General features: G+C 50.2%; 1 protein-coding gene across 1 annotated transcript in view; it reads left to right on the top strand.

Moving 5' to 3' along the window:
• The window catches only part of LOC111826831 (kalirin-like), a 109,355-nt gene that overhangs the window by 63,495 nt on the left and 20,134 nt on the right, over window positions 1–25,726 (top strand). The window contains 7 exon segments of the mRNA XM_023757347.1: window positions 94–279; window positions 585–756; window positions 4,671–4,909; window positions 7,040–7,296; window positions 11,072–11,195; window positions 12,260–12,319; window positions 25,266–25,293. Coding sequence (XP_023613115.1) covers window positions 94–279; window positions 585–756; window positions 4,671–4,909; window positions 7,040–7,296; window positions 11,072–11,195; window positions 12,260–12,319; window positions 25,266–25,293 — 1,066 coding nt within the window.

Here is a 25,726-nt window from a genome sequence, read left to right as displayed (position 1 = left end):
CCCTGTCCATAGAGGGGAGAATCTGTGGACCCCAAGGGCTGTGGTGGTCTCCCCGTTTTTCATTTGCTTCACCCCAGCCCTTCTCTCCCTCAGGGCACACTGACTGCTCAGGGGAAACTGCTGCAGCAGGACACGTTCTACGTGATTGAGCTGGATGCAGGCATGCAGTCCCGGACCAAGGAGAGGCGTGTGTTCCTCTTCGAGCAAATTGTCATCTTCAGCGAACTGCTCAGGAAGGGCTCTGTCACCCCGGGCTACATGTTCAAAAGGAGTATCAAGGTGAGGATCCCATGGGGGTGAGAAGGGACGAAGAAGGGCCAAATTTGGGGGAGCTGCTTTCCTAAGACAGAGGCATGGAATGAGTCAGGATCCTAAACATTGAAGATCTTTCAGCCTCCTCACCTTTCGGGCATGAAGGTTGAGCATCTGTGGGAAAAAGTGACAGAGACTAAAGTACTTAGCTGTTGGATCCAGGGCCAAATTTTGGAAACACCTCCTGAAATAGAAACTTCGCGGAACTGTGATACGTTGTTGATTTTTATTAAACTGCTTACATATGAACAGATCACCTTGGTGTCTTTCAGATGAATCACTTGGTCCTGGAGGAGGACGTGGACCGTGACCCCTGCAAGTTTGCGCTCATGAACAGGGAGACTTCGGAGAGGGTCATTCTGCAAGCTGCCAACGCTGACATCCAGCAGGCCTGGGTGCAGGACATCAGCCAAGTCTTAGAAACACAGCGAGACTTCTTAAATGGTGGGTCCTGGGCCTGGCTTCTAGCAGGGCAATTTCATGGCATCCCACACCCCTGAGCTTCCTTGGGTCTGGGCTTATGGTGAGTTCTGAGCCCAGATCACGTTTTATATGGAGTTCAACTTAGTTTTCAGAAACACTTTGTTCAGAATTTTTCTAATTAGCATCAGAACCTGAATGCGCAAGGGAAACAGATGGAGCATTATAAAGAAGCCCCGTCTCTCTGAGGGCAGGGATCCTCCCTTATAGCCAATACATAGGTGCCTCGTGGCCACCATTACCAGCTGGTCATAATTGGGGCAAAAGTCAGAGGCAGGCACCACCTCTTTCCCTGAGGGGCCGACATCAGTGACATGTGTCTTCCCCTTTGGTGGCCAATAGCTGGTATGCTCACAGGTTCTCCAGTGTTATCGAGAGACTAGGAATTTGGCAGATCAGTTCAAATGCCCCTTCTGCTCCCAAGAGTGTGAGAGCCTGGACAAGTCCTCTCTTCCAATGAGAGGTGATCACACTCAAAATTTCAGTAATACCTTGAACTTCCTAGAACAGATTGATGACGCAGAGAATGTAGCTCTCTGTGGACCTTGCAGGAGTGCCCCTAATGGGCTGTGTGGTCTGGAATGAAGTGGAGCTGCTATCTTATTTACATCATTTTATTTGTTTTCCCTGCGGGGATCTTCTTCACGTTGAGCTTGGTGTGGGAAAGGAAGTATACAGGGTTAAACTAGTGGTAATCTGTGCAGTTATGAGCTTAGATGTCTCTCTGAGCAGAAATGGAGCTTGAAGATGAAGACAAAATATAACCGGTAACAAAGCAAGTCTGGAGACTCAGCAAGCACATAGGGCTGTATGTGCATACGCATACACACACACACACACACACACACACACACACACACACCCCTCCCTCCACTGTGTCACCTCCTTGCCAGCACCACAATCTGGAACCTGTCAAACGATGCAAATGGAGCATTTGTCGATGTCTAGCATGGGCCTGAGTGCTGTGGGGAAAGGTTAAAGGTTACACACTAGTTGAGGACCTTTCCTTGGACCTCAGTTAGCTCATTTTGTGAAAAGGAGAAACAGTGTGCTTTGCCCACACTGGCATGTGCCATGGCGTGCCAGCCACCCTGGAAATAGGAAAACATGGCACACCTCCCTGCAGTATCAGTTTTACTCCATGATAAGAGGTTTAACACATTGTGTTTATTTTAAAACAAATAAAAAAATTATATCGAAGGATGCCGTGACTTCTTGAGATAGAGCATGGGACTTCAAAGCAGTTTCACACTTACAGGAAGTCTTTCTGGGTCATGTCCCCTGGTCCCCCAACTATAGAATACCTTAGGGGGAAAATTAAGTGATCTCTAGGTTTATTTTCATTCTAAAAAGTCTAAAATTAAACACCAGCCTAGCCCTGAGGAATAGTAATGAAAGTTGTATATAATTTACAGTGTCTGAATATACAACTTTGAATTAACACTTATGCTGATAAAATAACTTTATACAAATAATATGTGCATATATAAAATACATTTATTAAATTTCACTCTATCAGGAATTTCTGATAGAGTCTAAGCTGGAATGAGGTTTCTACATTCATTAATTCAGGACAAAAGAAAAATAAGGGAGGAGAATAAAATTGAAACCAGAAATAATTGAAATAGCGGCTGCCATTCTTTCTCTGTGCCAGGCACCATGCTAAGCATTTCACATGTATTATCACATTTAATCCTCACATCAACATGGAAAGGTAAGTACTGTCATCATATATTCTTAAGGTGAGGAAAAGAGGCTCAGAGAGGTTAAGAAACTTGTCCAAAGTCACAAAGACAAGGACTTGAACCCAGAACTGTATAACCTAAAATTAGGTTCTTAACCACAAAACTGCAGTAGAGTTGCTAGTGTAGAACACACATTTATATGTGAGCTCCCTCACCAACAAAGCAAAGAAAGAAACAGGATCAGGTATAAGCACTATATCCACCAGCCAGAAACAAACCCTGTCCGTAGATGCACAGCTTTCCCCATCCAAAGGCCTAAGTTATGCACATTGAGGCTGGTGGCAGAACACTGGCTCTGGAGGTGGCTTATTTAAGAACTAGAGGCCCGTTGCATCAAGATTCGCGCAATAGGCCTTCCTTCCCCTGGCTGCCGGCACAGGTTTTCCTCCAGCACCCGGGACCCAGGCCTTTGGTCCGGCTGCAGCAGCGAGGCTTGGCTTCTCCGCTCCAGCTGCAGCGGAGAAGCCAAGCCTCTTCAGTCTTCAGTCGTCTTCAGTCTTCAGTCTTCAGTCGTCTTCAGTCTTCGCTCCTCGCCTGCATAAGCAAATTAATCCATCTTTGTTGGATTAATTTGCATACTCATCCTGATTGGCTGGTGGGCATAGCAGAGTGACACCAATTTGCATGTTTCTCTTTTATTAGTGTAGATATAGACTCGATTCAAACATTTGAGCACCCCAACTCCATGTAGCAGGTATTGCTTTGGGAGGGCAGTCTGACAGGGCCTGCTTCACAACTCGACTTAAGTCTCTCTACATAAAGCATAGAACTGCATTTCTTTGAGCAGTCAGTGATTCAGACTTTGCCCTGGTTCCAAGAGACTTGTCTCCTAATGTTAGTGGATTATGGAACTATTGCTGGGCCAGATTATAGACACCTCAGTGTCTAAGCCCACAGAGCTCTCTCCAGGGAGAAAGGCCGGGCTCCGGCAGAGCCTGCTCTGTACTTGGACACACTCGGGAGACAAGGATGTGACGATGGCCGAGGGCCAGGCCTGCTTACAGAGTCCTGTGCGGGCATCTCAGAGCCCGTCTTTCCCTCCTGAGACTGCAAATAGGAAGGCAATGTGGCCAATGTTGGGTCCTGGTGAAGTTCATACCGATCACTATAGAAATGCTCCAATAATGGGAAGTTCTCTGGGCCCCAGCTGGTAACCCATGGAAGTATTTGTTACAGCAAATACTGATAAAACCAGCATTATCTGGCCAGTCCTTGATGTCGTCATTACAGAGTTTGACCTCGGTGGCCTTTGACTGGCTGTACCTCTTTAGGACTCAGACCTTGGAACTTTGTTATCTTAAACTCAGTGAAACAAAGCCCACGTCATTTCTTTCAAATCAGCTTTTCCTCTGTCTCCTTGACAACCCTTCTTCCAGTCTCCAAACCAGTGTGACCCTCGATTCTTGCCTTCTTTACCCCCTAGGCGGGGTCGGAGTCTAGTCTGCCTTCAGAACACTTGCCACACGAATCCCTTCCACATGCCCACTGCTACTGCTTGAGTTGGGCCTCTTGCTTGTTTCTGTCTCAGCCTCTCCAATCTGTCCTCCCAACTGCTTCAAGGTTAATGTCCTCCAAGCCTGGCTGTGGTGAGAGAGTCTGAATTTAAAATGTTCACATTCATGAATCCACTCACTTTTCATGATCTTCAGAATCAAATCCAGACTCATGGGCCTTGGCTTTCTAGGTCGTTCACACATGGCACCTCTGCCTCCCCCACCTGCTTCACCTCCTCTTCCATGGAGACCCATGGCCCAGTGCTCCACGTAATGGTTCCATCCTGTTCCCCAGGCACACGCCACACTTGCTTCCTTCCTGCAGAGCCTGCACGGCACAGCCTGACAGCCGGACCTCCTCTGAAGTTCTTTATCGCCACCACCTGTACACAGGCACCCACACCACACACTCCCTCCTTTCGCACAACACTTTGCACCTCACCTACAGCAACTACTTGGGCTTTGTATTTTCATTATTCAGGAAGGTTTCTTAGTTCTCACTGTAAATAAGTTCCTTAACAACAAGGGTAGTGTCTTCCTCCTGTATCCCCATTGTGCCTGGCATGGAGCCCTTACCTAAGAAGCTCCCAAACCCTGTGGGATCCCCAGAGCTCAGAGTAACTGTCGCTCTTCTCTGCAGCACTGCAGTCGCCCATTGAGTACCAGCGGAAGGAGAGGAGCTCGGCCGTGATGAGGGCCCCGCCTGCCAGGACTCCCCAGGCCAGCCCACGGCCCTACTCTTCCATCCCTGTGGGCTCTGAGAAGCCCCCAAAGGGCTCCAGCTATAACCCGCCTCTGCCACCCCTGAAGATATCTACCTCCAATGGCAGTCCAGGGTTTGACTACCACCAGCCTGGAGACAAGTTTGAGGCCAGCAAGGTAAGTGACAGCCCATGGGTCCCATCCTTGCCAACCTGAGGGCATGGCCTCAGGGCTCACTGTAGGAAGTAGCATCTTTTTGTGCTGATCATTTGAGCAGGAACAGCCCACTAGATACAGACTAGTCTCAATTATTCTTTCTTCTCTGCAAGTTGAGTGTGTTAGATCAGTTCCCTCTGGCTCAGAAACTGTGTTCAAGAGCAGTAGTCATCAGCAGAAACTCCATAAAAGTGTAAGGTGTTACCATAGTCGCAATTATGAAAACAGGTGATTTACACCAAATAAAGAGTTGTGGTGTAGGTGATCTAAAAGGCACCACTCTGGTGTTTGACATTTTAAAGACATTGCCTTTTCTAATGATGAGCTGCCGAAGTGACTCACAGTTCTTCACCACCCACTGGTTAATGTGGCAAGAAGTCACTCGTGTGTGTGAATGGGGAAGCCAGTCTTGGATTAAACACTTATCATTGATAATCCATCATGCAGACATCACCATGAGGACAGCCACAGACATAAGTGTAGACTCAGTCTACACAGTTCCTTTCATCCCACCAGGTAGTAGGAGCAAGAGAACAAATAGGAAAGATGAGGAATTAGGGAATCTGGTTTCCATTCCAATTCTGCAACTCACTTGCTCTAGAACCTCAGCAAGTTAGTGAATCAGATTAGGCCTCAGTTTCCTCTAAAACTCAGTGGGTCGGTGAATAGGAACATTTTGGTATACATGTTCTGATTTTATTCTTTTTACCTAAATTATCCTATAAAGAGGTAATTTGCAAATTGACTGTCACACCCTTGCACAAGATGGCTGGCAGGGAAGGGCAGTTGGGGGTGACCAGGCCATCAGGGGAGGGCAGTTGGGGGTGACCAGGCCGGCAGTGGGGGCAGTTTGGGGCAACCGGGCTGGCAGGGGAGGGCAGTTGGGGGTGATCGGGCTGGCAGGGGAGTGGCTAGCTAGGGGGTGATCAGGCTGGCAGGCAGAAGCAGTTAGGGGCAATCAGGCAGGCAGGCAAGTGGTTGGGAACCAAAAGTCCCACATTATGAGAGGGATGTCCCAGATTGGAGAGGGTGCAGGCTGGGCTGAGGGACACCCCCCCCCCCCAGTGCACAAATTTTGTGCACCGGGCCTCTAGTTAGATGACACTGATGTTTTTTTTTAATTAACAGTGTCTGACTTCAGTTCTGTATTAGAGTAACTGTACCGATCTATTTTATCACATCACCTAGAAATGATGTTCCATCTTAAAACCCCTGCTCTTGTGCATAAGTTGAAGTCACATTGGCATTTTGTCAAGCTTTTTGAAGAATTTCTGGCTCTCACCATGCTCTGTGAGGCAGCCAGGCCTCCCTGGGACTTACAGGTCTGTCTAGAAGCAGCTTCCCTGGTGGAGAGCCATGTGAAAAGGCCACAGAGGCAGGGCCTCTGCATAAATGAGAATAGGGGAAACTGGAGGAGTTCTGTCCCCACAGGAATTGGGGCAGGATAGGTCATGACCTTGCCTTTGAATTGGGCAAATGGCTCATTGTTACTCCTGTCTCAAGGAGGGTCAGAATGTAGGAACAGAGTAAGACCAATGTTTTTTCAAAAGGAAGAAAAAAGTGTATCAAAGGGTCTGTGTTCTTTCCACTTGGGGTTATGACCTCTAGCTTGACCTTTGCCCTGACCTCACTTTGCCCAGTTGCTCATGGACCCCTGTGCCACTACCATGCTTTTCCTTCCATTAATCAGAAGACGTAGTCAGGAAGGTTGCATGCTAGGGAGGGGCTTGCAGGTGGAAGGTGTGTTTACATCTTTACCTAGGCCAGCAGTATCTCTACCTGTTCACCCTCGGTTATACAAGGTGTCCCCCCAAAAATACATACACACTTTAACACCTGATTGCTCAACTTTGAAAATGAAATTTATTTTAATAAATACTGCCTTTATAATTATTCAAAGTGTGTGTATACATTTTTGGGGGGACACCCTATATGTTGTATGAAACAAGACTATGTTTATGAATATAATGTCATTACTCAAAATCATCTTCCCCTGCTAGTGGGAGGGTGGGCTTTTACCCACACGGGATGCAGAGCAGGCCGTGTGCCCCAGCCTTCTTGTATCTGGGTCCCTCTCGCCCTGTCTCCCAGCAGAGCGACCTGGGAGGCTGCAATGGGACCTCGTCCATGGCCGTGATCAAAGATTACTATGCACTGAAGGAGAATGAAATCTGTGTGAGCCAAGGTGAGGTGGTCCAGGTCCTCGCCGTCAACCAGCAGAACATGTGCCTGGTGTACCAGCCTGCCAGCGACCACTCGCCCGCGGCCGAGGGCTGGGTCCCGGGCAGCATCCTGGCGCCCCTCACCAAAGCCACGGCGGCGGCAGAAAATAGTGACGGGAGCATCAAGTAAGTGCCTCGGTGGCTTCCCCGGGAGAGGAGTATGTGGATGTAAAAAATTCCAAAACAAACCAAGAACACAAAAATGCAAACACCCGGTAGGGAATTACTGCTGCTTACTCGCGACAGCGCCACCAACGGAAGCGATGCTTGAGGGCCCGGAGCCACCGCAGCCCGGCGTCCAGGCTGGATTGTCCCGAATCTTTTGTTTTTGTGGATGGATGGTAGTGGCGGTGGTTCTCCTTTCCATTTTGTTTATAATTTTTGTTCATTTTTCCCCCCTCTCCCTCTCGCTAAGAAAAGAGCCCTACTGAGACCCTAGGTGACAGCATGCCTTCCGTGGCTCCACGTGCCCCACCACAGGATTCACTGGACTGGACTTCTATTTATATTGGATTAAGTTGCTGATATATATATTTTTTTGATTGACACCAAAAAATTACCTTAGCACAAATGCCAGACCTGTGCAGGTCAGAGGCCCGCTGCTTCTCCCAGGAGAGAGGGAACTTTTTGGTTGTCTATGGCAATTCCTCTGTACAGATTGTACTTTTTTTTTTTTTAATTTCCCCTCCCCTGTGCGTTTAATATATGTTCATGGTCATTTGTAAGATATTTCTTTTCCTTATTTTGGTTGCAAAGACCCTTCCGAACACATTCCTGTATAAAGTATTTTGCACTATTTAAAGAAACCCATATGGATGAAGTCAGGCTGTGCAATATAATGGAGAGTCACAATGTTCATCATTGTACCTGTAATGTAACTAATAATTTTAAATGTACTATTTTAAATATGTAAAATAAATTTTCACCATGAGCATGTTTTAATGAGGTTCAAGACTAGTTGACCCTTTTTCCCCATTTCACTATTCTGGGACTTTTAAATGTGCAAATGATTCTTCTTCTCCCCCTCCCCCCCCCCACTCCTTTCCTTTTCCTTTCTTTTCTATGCTTTAGAAGTTGGTTGAATGCACTGACAATCAGCTGCTAAAGCTCCAACCCCACCCAGTCTTCCCTTCTAAATAGCCCCTGTTGGTTTTCTCTAACCTCTGAGATGAGGAAGGAGGCAGATTGGATACTGTCCACCTGGGCGGCCTCGAGGTGCTGGCGTAAATTAATGACTAGAGTAGAAAGTAGTGCTTGGCTTGCCTCCCCGCTGCTTTCTGTGCTGTGTGGTCATGGCTTCAGGGTTGGAAGGGGCTCCTGTAAGATGTCTGAGCAGGGTCACCGACGGAGCTGTGCTTCTGTGGCCCTTTCTCCAGCTCCAGGGTGGAGGCTGCTGAATTGGCCCTGGCCTTTCTAGGCAACCACAGGCCCATCTGGGAATCAGCCGTGTCCCGTAAGGCACAGAGAGGCCCAATGCATTTTATCCTAAAGTCACTTGGCTGTGGTCCCCTTTAAGAAGCCTTGGGAACAAAGGCCCTCCAAGCATTGACGTTGTTATGAATCAGTGGCCTTACAGGATGGACACGTAATGACTTGTGATCTAATCATGCAGGTTCTGAGCAGGTCTTCCTCCTCGCCTTCCAGTCTATTGGTCACTTTTCCCATCTTCTGTGGGAGGGACGGTAGGAGGGGTCAGGCTGGGTGAGAGAGAACAGAATCGATACAAATCGGTCACTTTGGTTCCTTGTCAGCTGCTCTTACACAAGGGGTGGTGAAGGTGGAGCCGAGCAGCTGACTGAGAGTGGGTGTCACTTATCAGTGAAGGACATGCACCGTACCCTCCCCGGGGCCTGCTGTGACCACAGAGGTCAGAGTTCGTGTGATGCCTACGGGCCAGTGTCACCAAAACCCTGTTTCCACATCAGTCCCTGGGCTTGTGGCCAAGAGATGGGAGCTCCCCAGACCATGAGGATGCGTTCTCCTGGGAAGAAGAACATGAAGCTGAGCCTGTCCCACCACTTGTATTGCTCTGAGTCCCCATTCTAAGCACTGTTTGTAACGTTTCTAGTGTCTCACCGAGCATGCCCAATGACCCAGAGGGTTGTAATGACTGAACACACACACACACACACACACACACACACACACACACACACACACACTGTGCTCTCTGCCTAGGAGTCTTCAGCAAGGACCTGCCTGACTCATGTTCTCAGAGAGGGTTAGAAACATGGATTTGGAGCAAAGATGAAACTCTAAAGCTAACAGAGTGATATTACCTAAGATGAGCTTCCATGACTGGGTCTCACTGAGGTACAGCAGGTGGGCCAGGAGCTGGAATGCAGGGGTCCCTCACAGCCTGCCTCTTTAGGAGCGACAAGAGAAGGTCTGGCCAAGAGACTCTGGACTTTTAAAGGGATCCCACTTTCCCAAAAGATTCGAGAATGTGACTATGATTGCTCTTCTTGCCTACTCAGAAAGTTGGATTTTTGACCACGTGTGTTAATGATAAATATTTTGGGGACACCTTTCTCAGAACTTCCTAAAATTCCTAACATATGTGGAATTTTGTGGAGGGGATGTGATACATTTTGGAGTATCCTCCTAAACCTTATATGTCTTTCTGTCTTCTCTCTCCATTAATGAAGCTCTTTTCATTGAGCTCTGGCCTGCATAGGCCTACGTTGGACAAGGAGACACTGAAGGGAAGCCAACCTCACTTACCTCACTTATTTCAGACACTATTAGAGCTTCGTCCAGAATCTGCGGCCACACCTGGAATTATTATGGCTGACCAAGGTCATTCGTACCATGTGGGACATGGCTTCTGGGGTTTTTGTCTTTGAGTCCTAACATATCAAGAGCTCTGCTCTGAGCTTCTCTTGGCAGGTCTGTGAAGATGTAGCTCTCACCCCCCTCATGGGGAAAAATAAGTTAGGACAGTGGGAAAGGGCATGGCCGGCCTCGCCTCCCTGAGAGCACATGTTGGTTCTTCTCCCAACAGGAAAACCCTAGGACCTCTTAGTGGTTGACTGAGCCTCACATGTACAAACACCCAGTGATGTGGAGAACATAGGCCACAAACCCTTTATCCCAGCGGTTCTCAACCTGTGGGTCGCGACCCCTTTGGCGGTCGAACGACCCTTTCACGGGGGTCGCCTAAGACCATCGGAAAACACATATATAATTACATATTATTTTTGTGATTAATCACAATGCTTTAATTATGTTCAATTTGTAACAATGAAATTGGGGGTCACCACAACATGAGGAACTGTATTAAAGGGTCGCGGCATTAGGAAGGTTGAGAACCACTGCTTTATCCTACGATATCCCGATAAATGAGTCAACAGCCCCTGAAGATCCTATCTCCCAGACACCACAGTGTCTGGGAGAGGCCACAGTCCAAACACAAATAACAAGATGGAAACCTCAAAATCGTCCTTTTGCGTCTCTATATCTGATCCCAGGGAAGTGCCAGTAACTTAAACACTAGAGAATAAACTCCTTTTATCTTTCCAACCACCTCCCCTACCACCACCACCCGTTCTTCCCTTATCCACCAAACCGCTCAAGAAGGGACTGCCTCAGGCCTATAAGACCTCATCAGTATTTTATAAAAGTTGCCTCTGGTAGAGTTTCCTAACTCAGTGCTCATGCTTTTCTCAAACACTGCGGTCCACCTTGCACATCTCAGGAGGGCCAGTTCATCCTCGCTCGCTTCCCGTTGGAGGTGAGGTCAGCTGCCCATCACGGAGCTGGCGTGCAGGTTCGGGGCCTCTGACGCCGGGGCATGACGGGAGCCCCTCACCTACCGACGCACCCACAGGTGGCCAGCCCACCTGCTGCCTGTCTCTGCCCTGACCTGCCATTTTGATTGGTGCATTTTTTGGTACAACAGGAAGTCATGTTCATGGCATACTCTACGCATGAGAAAGCGGGCGGAAGTGGAGAACTCGGGTAAAAATGAAGCCACAGGGCCTCGTAAACCCAAGGATATTCTGGGCCACAAAGTCTCTGTTAAAGTGAGTAAGGATCCCGGAGCTGCATCCCACCCCCTCCACTCCCCCCGCAGCATCCTCACGAGGCGACCGGGGGGACGGGGATCTTTCTTCCCAGCGTGGGAGCCAGAGGGGAGGTAGTTTAACAGGTTTTTGCATGCAAGATCAATTTATTTTTTATTTTTTATTTCTCCTGGCAACTTCGATTCAAATAAGTAAGTATTCTTTTTTTTCTTTCATAACTATATACTGTGCAGATGTTTTATAGCAAAATTATCTGCAGCATTATTCCCTTAGAAACGCAAGGTGCTTGATTCATAACAAAGTTCTCAGAGTTGCCCATTTGGCATCGTAGGTTAGACGGTACATGTGGGGTGAGGAGATGAGGGGTGCTCTCCAAACCCTCAACCCTGTCAAGTCTGAGGTTTGGAATTTAAGGGCCACTGTGTCCTTGGCCAAGTTTCATTTCTTTTCCCCAGAATTCAGACATCACGTTCCAGCCTGTGCATGGCAGGGAAGGGCAGCACATTGGTGACGCCCGAGTCTGCTCGGTAATAATCCACCTGCTACTCTTGCCGAGTCTAGGCCTCGGCAGACCCTGGTTGCCTCCTGTCTCAAAACAGTGTGATCCGTTTTCTTTACACTTTGCCCTCTGGCAAATGGAACTTAGACTGCTGACGTTTAATTCTGCTATAATGTGTGATTATCTACCTGGCACTTTCCCCCACCTTCCTGAGCAAATAAGAACGGCCAAAACCCATTCTAACGTCCTTCTTGGGGAAAAGAAATTGTATTCCCTCCTTCACCCTCATCTGGGCAGGCCAGCCTCACCGAAGACCACAGTCTCGATCCGACAGCTCTCATGCTCCATGCAGTTGCTTCCATTGCTAGTTCCTGTGGGACGAGCTCCCAGCCTCCACTCCTGACAAGAGCATGCTGCCGCCTTGGCGACCACACCCCGCCCGGGTTTTCCTCTGCCCGGTTGCCCATTGCCCGCGCTTCTCTGACGTTCTCCTCGCTCTCTAGCAAAAGCTGCCTGTGTTCTAACTGTGTTCTCTCTCTCCCCCTTCCTCATGCTGCCCACCAAGGAGACGAACAGCTCCGAGGAGTCAGAGTGTGACGATCTTGACCCTAATACTAGCATGGAGGTAGAAGCAGCTATTGTTGTCCTATTTCCTACGCTGATTGTCTTTTGTAATGTGCTCTGTGACCGTGGCCTTGCTAAAGTGACCCGTCAGGCAAAGGAAAATTGTTATGTCAGGGCTTCTCGGGGTGTTCCATCCCAACTTAAACAAACAAACGTAATGCAGCTGGATTTTGATAGAAAATTCTACCTAGATATCTTTTTGAGAACACACGCTTGTGTTTCTCTTAAATGCTTGCTTGTTGTTTTCTTTTTTGGCGGGTTTGGCTTTGTGTAGAAGATACCCAGCTTCATTATTGGAAACGTAGAACACAATTTTTTGTTCATGGAAAATGGCATTATAAATAGTGGTTGGTTTTCCAGCTGAGAGACGAGAACCCATTAGTTTTGGCTTTCCCCACTTCTGTTTCTCCCTCCTCCCCTTTTCCTCTTTTTCTCTCCCCTTTGTTCTCTTTATCTGGCTCTTCCAACGGGACCTATTCCTCCTTCAAGACTCCAGCAAAATCATGTTCTAACCATGGTTTTGCAGAGACCTGGCACCCAGTCACTGTGCACAGCTGGCTGACAGCAAATGAGCGATTGCAGCAACGCCAGCGCCTGCCTCTGCCCGGCGCCCAGAGCTCCCAGGCAGTGGCTGTGCCCACCCCGAAGGAAGGAACAGAGCCCTGAGAAGGCCCCCTCTCTAGAGACAGGGAGACTGAAACGCTGCCCTGGGACCTTCCCACACCCGGGGTAACAGGGATGTGGGATGGAACCACCACCTCCACCAACAAGAGCTTCGAATCGCCTTCCAGCTCCTTCTCGGCTGGAAACGATCTGGGGTTATAGGAACGGGACGCTCACCTGGCCCACAATGAATGAAACCCTTGTGAATGTGCAAACCCTAGAGCAGTGGTTCTCAACCTTCTGGCCCTTTAAATACAGTTCCTCATGTTGTGACCCAACCATAAAATTATTTCGTTGCTACTTCATAACTGTCATGTTGCTACTGTTATGAATCGTAATGTAAATATCTGATATGCAGGATGGTCTTAGGCGACCCCTGTGAAAGGGTTGTTCGACCGCCAAAGGGGTCGCAACCCACAGGTTGAGAACCGCTGCCCTAGAGGATTCGCGCAAACTTGGAGTTGGCGTTCCCTACCACTTTCAGAAATCACTGAAATGCTTTTCTCCAAATCTGTGCCCCCATCTCCAATACTGGATAAAAGTTTAGAAATTTCCTCTAAGGACAAAGCAGAGAATTTTTTTAAAAAAATAATTTTTTTATAGCCCTAAGCTTTTCACTTAACTAGATGGATTTTTTGTTTTTATTCTAATTTGACCTGATCCCAAAGAAATCCACCACCACATTATGACAACCACCACACAACCCAAGAACGACCACGCTGCCCGAGATGTGGCAAGGCAGCTGTGGAAGATGCCGATGGAGTTGAATCGGCCAGAGACGAGCGGTTGAAAGTGGGAGTCCCGCCAGAACCAAACAGTCCCCTGTGGATGTGGCTGCGGCCGCAGAGCTACATCTGGCCGGTGTGGGCCTGTGCGGGCCTGTGCAGTGCTCCGCGGTGGGAGGAAGTGAGCATTGCATTCGCAGTTTAAATGCGTCTTAGAGACTGAGGATGCTGGGGGTGTGGGGGGCGGTCTGGCTCTGCTTTCCCTGCTCCCGTGGGGCCCACACCTGTCGGCTTGTAGATGCCTGGTGGCCCTGTACCTCCAGCCTAAGTGTTGCTGGCATGTATTGGAGATGTCATCTGTAAGCGGAGGGAGGGGAAAGCCAGATACCTGTGTTCCAGAAGGCAATTTGGGACCTTTCTCAGCTCGGGGGGCCTGGGGGAGAAGAGTGGCTTTGCTACTCTGCCCTTTAGAGGAAGAAGTGGGCACGGGAATGCAGGCCGGGAGAGGAGCACACACCCGGGGCCATTCTGCATTTAGTTAAGCGTGTGCATGTGCGCGCACACACATCTCAGCCCCGCATTGTGAGCTGCACGCATTTCTGAGGCTCCTGTTCCTCCAGCGCTTGCAGCCTTTGCACAGCTGAATGAGGTGGGTCCCCAGAGGTGCTGGAGGCACGTAAGCAAAGGCATGAGGCTGTCGATGCTGAATCGAGGAAAGCCAAACATTGTCTTGATGCATGCCCAAGACGTTTTCACATTTCAATGAGCTGGAACTCTCAAGGGGTGTGTGGCTGGAAGCTGCAAATATTCTGGTTGACCCAGCATTTCTTGTGGCTGGTGTGTGTGCGGCCCTCATATGTGCCATATGGTCCTTGTAAGCGTCAGCGAGCTCCTCTGAACTGAGCTGCCACCGTGAAGCTAGCCCTGAGCACAGGAGCAGGTGCTGAGGGAAAGCGGCATCACCGCTAGCTTAGGCTTCTCGGGCACAAATAACAAGTCAGAGACAGGAAGGCAAACTGTTCTGGGTGAGCTGAGGGTCCTCAAGGGGTGGGTAAGTAGGACCTCAGTGCACTGTCCATTGCAGACAAGAATGGCCAAAGGTGCACCGGAAGAAAGCTGTGCTTGGAAGACCCGGCTTGAGAAACAGGAGGGAGGCCACCTCCAGAAGCCCACTCGCTGGTCAAGGGAGAGCTTTGAGCATCTTTCCAGGCCTAGCCTGGTCCCCAGCCTCACTCCTGTCTTCTGACCCCGATTATTGTAATGGGTGTTGTCTCCTCAGGAATGTGTCCCTGTGCTCTACTGAGCTTTCTTCACTTCCCTGGCCTGGGGCCTGTCTGGAGCCCTGGCCGACCCCCTGGCCCTGTGTGCGTGCCATGCTAGGTCGCTGCTGCGTCCTGCCCGGCTGGCTGCCTACCCGTGACCTGTGCCAGCACGTCGATGCCACTCCTAGCCGTGCAGAGGCTCTTACCTGGCCTCCACAGCACGTCACTACCCAAGCATCCTTTCTTCTCACCTGGTGGATTGAAGGGTTCCTGTACGGAGCCGTTTCCCAGGGTCCTTGCTTAAACAAGCTGCTTGCTACCCTCAGAGCTGGCATATGTCCCACCGCACTGTTTCAGGGAGATATATAGGCACATCCTTCGTAGCTAAGAGGACAATAAGTCACCTCGGACCCTAGGAATCTGACTGACAAAGCTTTCGGAGGACATCCCGTTATTTAAAGGAAACAGTCTGCTCCCGTGCTTCCCTCCCTCCCCCTGCAGGGACTCATGCATGTTCTCAATTACAACACACTCCCAGCACCGCCCGCTATGCCACTCGCTGCCACAAGGCGGCCTCCAGGTCTGCGCGGTCCCTCGTGACCCAGCACCCCTTTTTCACCTGATGGCCCCGACCACACCTCAGGGCGAACGGCTCCAAAAATGCCTGGGAGCTGTCCCTGGGTTGGCTTACTTCTTTGCCTTCCTAGCCTTGCACTGGCCACACGTTGGGAATAGGAGTGGAGGGGCTATGGTAGCTGAGATAAAGGTTTCTACGTGGAGGAAGAGTCCAAGCAGGCGAAACACAGACACTTGGCTCTCCTGGGGACACGTCGATATTCATTCCATTTCCCAGGACAGCGTAGACCACAGACTGCCTTTCGTTGCCAGGAGGGTAGACGTGATGGTGCCCACCCGGCAGCTTCTCCGTCCTGCCCCACCCGTGTCTGCCTGGTACCTGGGCCAGAGCAGGCCCAGGGCTTGGGGCTCGGCCCGGCCCTCCAGTCAGCACCCATCTCTGAGAAGTCTGAGCGTTACTGGATTCTCTTAGGACCCCGGTGAGGCAGGTTCCCACACCCATGCCACTCCGAGGAGCTGTCAGGACTGTGTGGAGGCTGGGTTCCCGCACCTGCCTTCCCGCCCGGCACTGCTGTTTGGCCACATGACGTGCTCGACGGGGAGGCCTGACCCAGCCTCCCAGCCTTCGTCCTCAGGGACGGGGATCCTTCGCCCAGCCTTTAGGTCAAGCACAATTAACTATATGCATCTTAATTGTTTTAATGCCCAATAGCACTTCTAGCAGAGAAGGTCAACCCATCGGAGGAAGAGGGGGTCAGGATTCCAGAAAGACTGTATCTCGCACTCGGTGTGACCAAATGCAGACCTTCCCCGTGGGCACAGCGCCAGCCCGGAGGCATTCCCTCAGGGGCACTATCTGTAGGAAGAACGGGGTTGGGATCTTGTGGGAGAGGTTCCGACAGCTGAGGGAGAGAAGACACTTAGAAAGGTGAAGCTAATTGGGGAGAAAATTTCTAATTAGGGTAAGAATCATAGACTTTCAGAGTCGACAAAACTTGGAAAACTAGTTAGCCCCGTCCCTTTCATGTATTGTTTAACTTGCAGTAAAACATACATGACATAAAATTGACCATCTTCACCATTTTTAAGTGGCATTCAATACCTTCACAAGTCGTGCAACCGTCACTCTATTCATCTCCAGGCTTTGTCATCATCCCAAACTGAAACTGTACCCACTAAACCATAACTCCCCAAGCCCCTCCTCCCTCCAGCCCCTGGGAAGACGGGGGCTTCCTGTAGAGAGGAAACTGAGGCAGAGGGTGTTGTCACTTTCTGTTGGGAAGTGAGAAGGTGCCCTGAAGGCAGTACCTGGGTGTCCCTGGTGTTCCCCACCCTCGCCACCTGCTCTTCCTCAGCGCCCCATCTCCGGGTGGTTTTAACCTAAAACACAAATCCTGCCAGTGCCAGTTTTCGGTACAAATTTGTTATTCAATGTTCCAACTCAACAAAGAGGAGTATCATTTCCGCCCATCTCAGCTTTGCAAGGCTGAGGTACGAGTTAAATAACAATCACACAAAGGCAGCCTCACATGGAAGAACGGACTCCAGACCGGGCACTGGCCGCTGTGCAGGCTCAGGCCGCTGTGAGGGCTCAGGCCATTGGCCTTTCTGGGCCTGGGGTTCTCTGTAGGCGGTAGCATGGCTTCCGGGCACAGGGGCTGCTGTAAGTGATGGGGAACCTTGAGCGCCCTGCAGACCTAAGGTGAGCTGCCAGGACTCAGAGACCCTTCACTCTCCTGAGCTTCTGATTCTGACAAGGAGACCCCAAAAGAAGAAGAAGCAGAAGCTTCCCTGTCTTGCTCCAGAAACGTGCTTTGCAGGGGCCGTGGCAGGAACGGCCTCCTGAGACCTGGCTGGATTGTCCGCTCCCTGCTCGGGGGAGAACTGGAGTAGCTGGAGGGGACCCTTCTTCCCTCCCCAGCCCCACTTTCCCCAGCTCCAGCTTCCGGTCTTCCAAGAGCTGGCCTGTCGCTCCCACCTCAGCGGCTTCTCTGTCCCACATTCAGCCTCCTGGCCAGCCAGCTGGAAGGACACACACGCCCCCTTGTCCGGTGACTGACCTCCTGGCACCGCCAGTGAGTTTCCACCCGCGCCTGTTTCTGCATTTTATAAAAAGAATTTTTTTGTGTGTGAAAAGAGCTCTTTGGAGAAAAGAAAGTGAAGCATCACATTCCTCTCGTTTTGTTTTCACAAAATATTTTCTTTGTAATACATCTGACGGGTTTGGCCTGGAGACCTGCTCTTCTTGCCTCGCTCTGTTCCGGCCCTGCGTGCAGACGGACTTACATCCTGCCACCGAGGCGTGTAGCTTGCAGAGCCGGCGTCTCTCCCAGAGGTCCTCCGTGGACTCACATCTGTCATGCCTTCTGCTCCTTCCAACCACCCAGGGAAGATGGGGTGCTCTTACCCTCCAGAGAGGTCATGCTTATTCAGCCAATGGAAAGAGCAGGTTTGAGGGTGGTGCTTTGAGGGGCCAGACTTGGCGCGGGATGCAGAGGAAGCCTGTCACTGAGGCTCAGGTACTTCCTTAGGAGGGTCAGGTCCAGGCCCTCTCTTGTTGCACATCTGCTGGTTGGAGGAGAATTTCTTCCTCAACAACTTTTTAAGTCTTTTGACAATTGGGGCAATTATTTGTCTTCACCCCACCCTTTCCCAATGACTCAGGAGTCCATTCATAGAGGCCCGGAAAGGAAGTTCCATGGGTTTCTCAGGCCAACGCAGCCATCGTAACGTACACCCTCAGTCATGCGTGTCCTGTGGCTCCCGCCCCGAGTGGAGGCCCAGCCCATGTCACTTAGGGTGCATGCTAATGGGATTATGAAGGGCCATTGACCCGGGAGAAGTTGCTCTCAGGACCAGCTGTTAGAGGAGAAAAGGCCACAGTCTTCCTCCCACAGCCCTGCTCACCCGTGCTGTGAAGGCTCACCTGCAGGCTCACTGATGAGATATCCTAGGCCAGTGGTCGGCAAACTGCGGCTCGCGAGCCACATGCTTTGGCCTCTTGAGTGTGGCTCTTCCACAAAATACCATGTGCGGGCGCACACGTACAGTGCGATTGAAACTTTGCGGCCCATGCGCAGAAGTCGGTATTTTGTGGAAGAGCCACACTCAAGGGGCCAAAGAGCCACATGTGGCTCGCGAGCCACAGTTTGCCGACCACTGTCCTAGGCAATTCACTGCATCAGAATTTAATAACACAGAGCATTACAGTATTGCAGGGAGTACTGTGGAGGGCCAGGGAGAGGGCATCCGGCGTGGGCATCCTATCTGGCGGCTGAGTCCCCAAGTCAACCTTGCACTCCCCCTTGTCCTCAGAGCCAGGTTTAACCTGTTGTGGGACCTTAGACTCTGGGAGGTTGTTTCACTCAGTAAAAAAAAAGTTGGGGGGATAGGGATGAGAACTCAAAACACTCGTCCATAAAGGCTGTATCCAAAGTCAAGATCTTGGCCTCCACGCTGGCAATGTGACTATGAAAAGGAAGTTATACCACCGCCAGGGACGGTCCTCAGCTCCACCCAGCCCAGCCCTTCCCGACCGGCACCCAGGCTGCTGAGAGCACCGCGAGAGCAACGCAGACACCCAGTGAACCTCCTCCTTGCATTCTTTTCCCCTCCACTGTTTTGTGGGACGGGTTATAGATTTTTTCATTCTGTTAAAAGTCTTATTTTCATCCTTTTAATTTTTGAGGACACACTCAATGTTCTCCAACCAAAATACCAAGGAGGGCAGGGAGAGGGATTTGGAATAGAAATCTCCATAAAACAATGTGCTTGACCCGCGGCCATCCACAGAGACCCGGACCCAACAATTAATACATACACATTCTTCTTAAGAAGCCACAGAACGTTTTACAAAAGTTGACTCATAAAGCAAGTCCCATTAAAAAAAAATCAAGGAAACAGTATCATATGGGCCAACCACTCCAACCACAATGCAATTAAGTGAGAAATCAGTAACAAAACGATAATTTTTAAAAATCTCATACGTTTAGAAATTATAAGATATTTTCTATTACAATTAGGTCAAAGAGATAAATCAAAGTTGAAGAAGAAATACTTAGAACTAAATGATAATGAAAAGAGTTGGGAAGTAAGAAACCAGTTCAGAGACAGTTCTATTGCCATTTGGGATTGAGTTGCATTTACTTGTGTTCAATTGCAGCTTGTGTTTATTTAGGAATGAACAGAGGTAGGAAGATTTTCTAAACATTTAGAAAACTATTTTCTAAAAATTCAGAAAATCATGTCTGGTCTGGCCAGTTTGAAAACATCAAGGGTTAAACCTCCAAACTAGAAATCAAACCTAAATTTTTAGAAATTGTTTTTCTTAGATCTGTTCATTTAATCGCCAACTCTCGTTACCGAAAATCATCTAACACCCTTTTCCCTCCTCCTCTGAACACAGATTCCCATGAACCAGCACAAAGGGCGTAGAAGGAAGAGGCAGAGAATAGAAACGCTGGTTCATATGAGCAGCTGAGTTCAGTTTAGGGCATTTATTTTGAGTTTCTTTTGACCATGTTTATTCCTGTCGCGTTCTCGCTGTGTAGCTTTGAACTGTGTTTTGTGGCTGGTGCTGAGGGTTTAGAAAAGGTGGGGTGGGGCGATTTTCTGGAGTCGGTGGTTACCTGCTCTTCTAGACAGATTTCAGCCTCACTGTCAGGCCGTCGAGTCAGAATCGTGGGCATTGATTGACTGGCAAGAAAAATGGACTCAAGATGTCTTCAGAGCTTAGCTTGCTCCTCGGTGCTGGTTGATTTTACCTGTCGTTCTCTCCTGCTACCTCCCTGCCCTCCCATTCTGAAGGAACATCCAGGAGACACTGGCATTCTCTCCAGCAGGAAGAACGAAGGGGCGATGGACCACATGGTGGTGGTTTTTTCATCCAGGAGAAAGCACTACCCCCTGCCGCCCTCTGCTGTTCAAATAGACCCGGGTCCTCAGCAGCTCTTCCCCACGTGGTCTATGCCAGGCCCGTCCTCTGGCCTTTGGTCTCCCAGAGAGAGAGCATGTGCATTTCACATAAAGAGTGTCACCTTTCCCCACGACCACATCCGTCTTGGGTTCCAGTTCTCCCCCCTTTCCCGTCTGCCACTCTGCACGACCCCCCCAGACTGTTCTGAAGGAAGGGAAGCATTCGGTTTCAAGAAACAGGGCAGCTTACGATGAGCCCTTCAGGTCCCAGCCTGACACCTCAGGTCCCTTCACACATGAGCAGTGATCGTTAGACAAGGCGGTCAGGAGGCCAGTGTCCTTATCTGCTAATTGTGTGACCTCCATGAATTTGCTTCAACAAATACTTGACCTCCTGCTATGTGCAAAATGCTCTGTTAAGCAGCATAACAAGTGGTACAGGGACATGTACAAGGGTGGTCATCTTTAAAGGACTCACAGCTTCGTGGGGCAGTAACTGCGGGGAAGATGCTAGGATAGATGGGCACGTGGTCAGGGCTATGGGAGGAGCATGGAGGAGGGAAGAGCACTACTGGCTGAGTCTCCACACGGGCCGGCGATGAAGTCAGAGCAAGTCACATTCCAAGTAACGGGAATAGGAAAACGCCCAAGTTCGTGCAAGGCATTTTCTCCCCTCTCCTCCCCCGAGTTAGGATCCCACCCCTTTACATTTCCCTGGCTCTGACAAATATGTGCCCGGCTCTGAGGCATTAACACTCAACAAAACACGGTCCTTGCCCGCCTGGGCCCTGAAGTCCGTCCGTAGGGAGCCATAGACCAATACAGAGGCTCCTACACTACAGCGTGAGAGGCAGTCACAGCCCTCCTCCAGTCCACGTTCGGATCTGCTTCCACGTAGAAAGAAGAAACATGACAAGGAATCTTCTGTGGACACAACCCAGAGTCAAAGTTCACGAAATCATGAGCATGGGTTTGCCCAGGCTCCTGGTCCTTGCTGGAGGAGTTTAACGAGGAGGACTGGGTAGAGATGGGCTGGAGAGCAAAGGTGAGCAGGTAGGCCTTTGGCATCAGTGACTAACTTTCACAACACTTTTCCCAAAACCCTGCCTCTGCACGGAACGCTGTGGCGGAAGGAGCGGTCAGGGCCAGTCCTCTGCACCGTCTCCTGGATCTTACATGAACTTCCCTGTCTCGTCTGGAAACGGAAGTATATGACCCCTGTGCGGCACTTCCTCCCTGGGGGCAGGCGGGGGGGGGGCAGCAATGAAGGAGGCTGTGAGTAGCCTGTGCCGACTCCAGAAGGCTGCACAAGTCAGTGCCATCGTCACCATTCCCAGCAGTACCTGGGCCAGCCTCGTGCAGCGCAATCAGGACAGGTGCCTCCCCCCAGCCCTTGTAGATAGAGAACCTGCAATAAAGCCTATTGGCCACCTTTCTCTCCAACCTCCCCACTGAAGCCTGCACCCAGGCCGGGAGGATCTGCTTTCTAACCAGTGCGCGTGTTTAATAACGTACTTACCGCAGTTGGCGTTGTGACGAGAACGAGAAAGAAGGCGAGAAGTCCTCTAAGCAGTAGTGGGGGTGCTGTCTTATAAAAGTGCTGCACAGTGCCTGGTGTGAACCCCACGTACAATTTTATAACCTGGGAACGGCCACTCATCTCTCCCACTGGTCATCTGTGTCCTCTCAGAGGCCCCTGCGTGGACTCCCTGTCTTGCTCCTTGTGGATTCCCATCGGGATGGGAAAGACAGGCCACTGAGCAAAGTTGGCCACATTCCCAAATTGTTTTTACCGGAGTCCTTCTGATGGAGTGGGGGTGGGACAGGGTGAGGGCCGTGCTTCATGCTTGTGGAAGGCTGGTCAGTAACACCAGCCAGGCCCCACCCGGCCACTGAACCCATGTCATTTAATTCCATAGACTCAACAGCGGATTCCCAAGGAAGGCAGCGAGCATGTCTGCCTTCCTCCCTGCCGGACACCACCACCTGACCAAGGGTCAGCTCACAAAAACCCTCATCAGTGAATGAATCCTCACACCCAACACCATTCCAGGTGGGCATTATTGTCCCCAAGTCACAGACACAACCGAGGCCCGAGCTGCTTTAAGAATGCTTCCAAGGCAGGAGAGCTGATCTGGCTTAGGGTCTGGGTTCTTTGCGTTCTGTCTGCTCAGAGTTCACAACCCCTCGTGCCCAGATACCTCCTCTCTCAGAGGCTACCGGTTTTGTTGCTTTTTAATCACTTCCCAAAAAGTTTGCCTGCCACCTGTGTTTGAAAACAGGCTCTGGTAAATTGCAATATACCAGAAGGGATTATTTTATGGACCATTTGGCCCTATTTCCAGATCCTATTTGTGAACCAGTCCTCAATTCTCAGGAGAACTGAAATGAGAACAAAGATCAAACACTCATTCGGCCAACATGCATTCAATGCCCGGTGTGCAGCAGACCCCACGCTTGGGCCTGAGGTACAAGGGGAATGACGAGTGGCTCCTGTCCTTGAAGAGCCTACAGTCAATGGCTCTGGCTGCGCCTTTTCTCCTTGAAAGAAAAGTTATTAAGAAGTGAGACATTCTGACTGAAGAATATTTGGAAAGGCTGGGTAAGAAGAGAAAGAAAAGTATCACCCAAATCCAGGCAACATTCTCCAAATCCTGAGGGCAGGGCCTACGGCCCACACCTCCGTGTCCACGAAACCTCACGCCGGCCCAGAAGAGACGGCGAATGTTGTTCGAATGCGGGGAAAGCCGCCCTTTATCCCATCCTGAGAAAACCACTGGGGACTTCAGATGATATTCTCAGTCTCTTGTTCTTTGGCTGTGAAATGGCTGGTTCGGATGTTGTTCTCTTTGCCTCAACCTAAGCCAGGCGGGTAAATGCATGGCCTCCTTAGCACCCCCAACAAATGATGGGGGCGCTGCCCCCCATGGTTAGGGGCAGTCCCCTACATGTCTCCTCACATAGCAGAGTCTCTTAGACGTAGGGAAGGCAGAAGCTTTTACCCACACACACCCCTACCCCCCACATACCCCTACCCCCACCCTAACCCACCCCACCCCACCCCACCTCAGGAGAGCCTCAGGGGCAGGAAGTGCTTTCTCTGAGAGCAGTTCCCTTGAATTGAGGGAACTTTCCGGAGCTCTCAAACCGGGCTGCATGTTGATGCACCTGAAGCAGCTTTCAGAGCTCCTGCTGCCTGTATCCCCCCAACACACACACTAATTAAAACAGAATCTCTGGGCATGAGGCCCTGGCATCGGTCTTTTTTTGTTTTCCAAGATGTCCAAGTCAAAGATTGAGAACCAACAATTAAAGGGAGGCCAGACAGTGGTGTGAGTGGCCTCTCGAGACCAGCAGAGGGCGCTGCAGTGGCCAGTCGTGGGCCGTTCAGCCCAGGCCTGGCATCGCAGGCCTGCTGGGCAGTCTGCTTCCTGAAAACCTGGGTAACATCCTAGGCATCGGGTCTGCAGAGGGGAACCCAGAGAAGGAAGCGCATCTCTGTTCCCAAGGGCATCCGGCTGCCTGTGTAGGGAGGAGCACACAGAAGCCATGTTCCCCTCCGATGTACATACAGGGCGCTAAGTGTGAACGCCCCAGGGCTGTTTGTACGGCACATCAGCTTTCCGGCTTCACTATGAAGGAAAGAAGAGTTTGCAAGATAAGTTATTAGAGCTAAGCCACTGCCACAATAGGCTGCTTAGCAGAAGAGGGATGATCAGAATGAGATCATCTGTATTTAAAGTCATTGAAGACTTGTTCTTGTCAAGCATAGTGCTAAGCACTTGACATAAATTATTTTTCATAATACTTTGCACGAAGCATTACTTATTCCCATTTTATAGTAGATGAAATCGATGCTAATAAATTTCAAGTAATTAGCATGAAATCACATTAAATAGAAGAGATGAGCCCAGCCTCTCTGACTCTGAAGGCCCTGTTTGGGTCCCCCTGCCAGGCGTGATGACCTGGACTTGCTTGGTTAGAGGTCATACAAAGATGGGAGAGAAATCGAGGCTTCCACCCCCTGAGGAAAGGTAATTTTTCCTCATGGCGAGGCTGGAAGGTGTGTCTTTCTGAGAAGACCCGTGTTGTCACGAGGCAGTCAGCGTGGGATGTGCCAAGAGCTCCCTTGGTGCCTCTGCCAACTGGCCCTGGCACCAGACAAGTCTAGTCGGCCCAAGTCTCCGTTTTCTCCCCTCTGCAGCCAAAGGGCTCAAACCATTAGGTCAGTGGCTCTTGAGTTGCCCTATGGAGGCCTGGGATGCAGGAGGCTGTGCTGGGGACAAGAGGGATGGGCATGTAGCTGCTTGGGGAGACGTTTCCCTGCTTGGGGGGACGGGTCCGTTTGGAAGGAAACCACTAGGTTTGTGGTTAGTGGTTCATGCCATTGACCCTTCCAATTGGATAAATGTCAGGTCCTCTGTTTTTGAAAATTCATGATTCTGGAAAGAATCGATGCCATCACAATACGTGAGTGGGTGCCGAACAGGGTGGGCAGGGGGGGCACACACGTGGCAGGGAGAAGAGCAACTGAGGCGGTGGAAAAGAAAGGCCTGCTGTGGCCAGCACAGCCCCGCCTGCGCCCAGGGCACCCGGAGGAATGCGACCGACCAGAGTAGACGGGAGAGTAAGCCAGGGCCCTTCGTCGTCACTGTGATGGAGACACGGTCACGAACCACAGAGGCGGGGCTCTGGGCTTGCTCCCTCCCCCTAACCTGTGCTTCTTTTTACTCAATAGGGTAAAAGTCTCCGTTCTCTTATACTGGGTTAGGACTTCAGCAATTCTCTGTTTCTTTTTGTTTTTCAGATCTTAAATCCAAATTTCATCCAAGAAGGTGAGTTTAAAAAGTGGTAGAATTGAGAGCACGGGGATTGGCTCAGTCATTTATGCAAACCCAGCACAGAAATGGAGCCTTTAAACCAGTGGTTCTCAACCTTGGCTGCACATTAGAATCACCTGGGAATCTTTTTAAAATCCTGATTTCTGGGCCTCATCCTCTGGAAATTCTGTTTCTTTGTTACTAATGTTGTGGCCCCGCCCCATAACAAAGAAACAGAATTTCCGGAGAATGAGGCCCAGGAATCAGGATTTTTAAAAGATTCCCAGGTGATTCTAATGTGCAGCCAAGAGAAGACAACGTTTAAAAAAATTGGGGGGCGGCTGGGTTTAAAAGAGGGGAACCCCCGGTTTTTTACGAACCTCGTTTTTTTTGGCCAAGCCCCCCGGGGCCGGGTGGGGGAATGGGATTCAAGATTGGGAAAAACACG

The sequence above is a fragment of the Myotis lucifugus genome, unplaced genomic scaffold (genome assembly GCF_000147115.1).
Source record: "Myotis lucifugus unplaced genomic scaffold, Myoluc2.0 scaffold_105, whole genome shotgun sequence".
Lineage (NCBI taxonomy): Eukaryota > Metazoa > Chordata > Mammalia > Chiroptera > Vespertilionidae > Myotis > Myotis lucifugus.
This window is presented reverse-complemented; position numbering and strand designations above follow the sequence as displayed.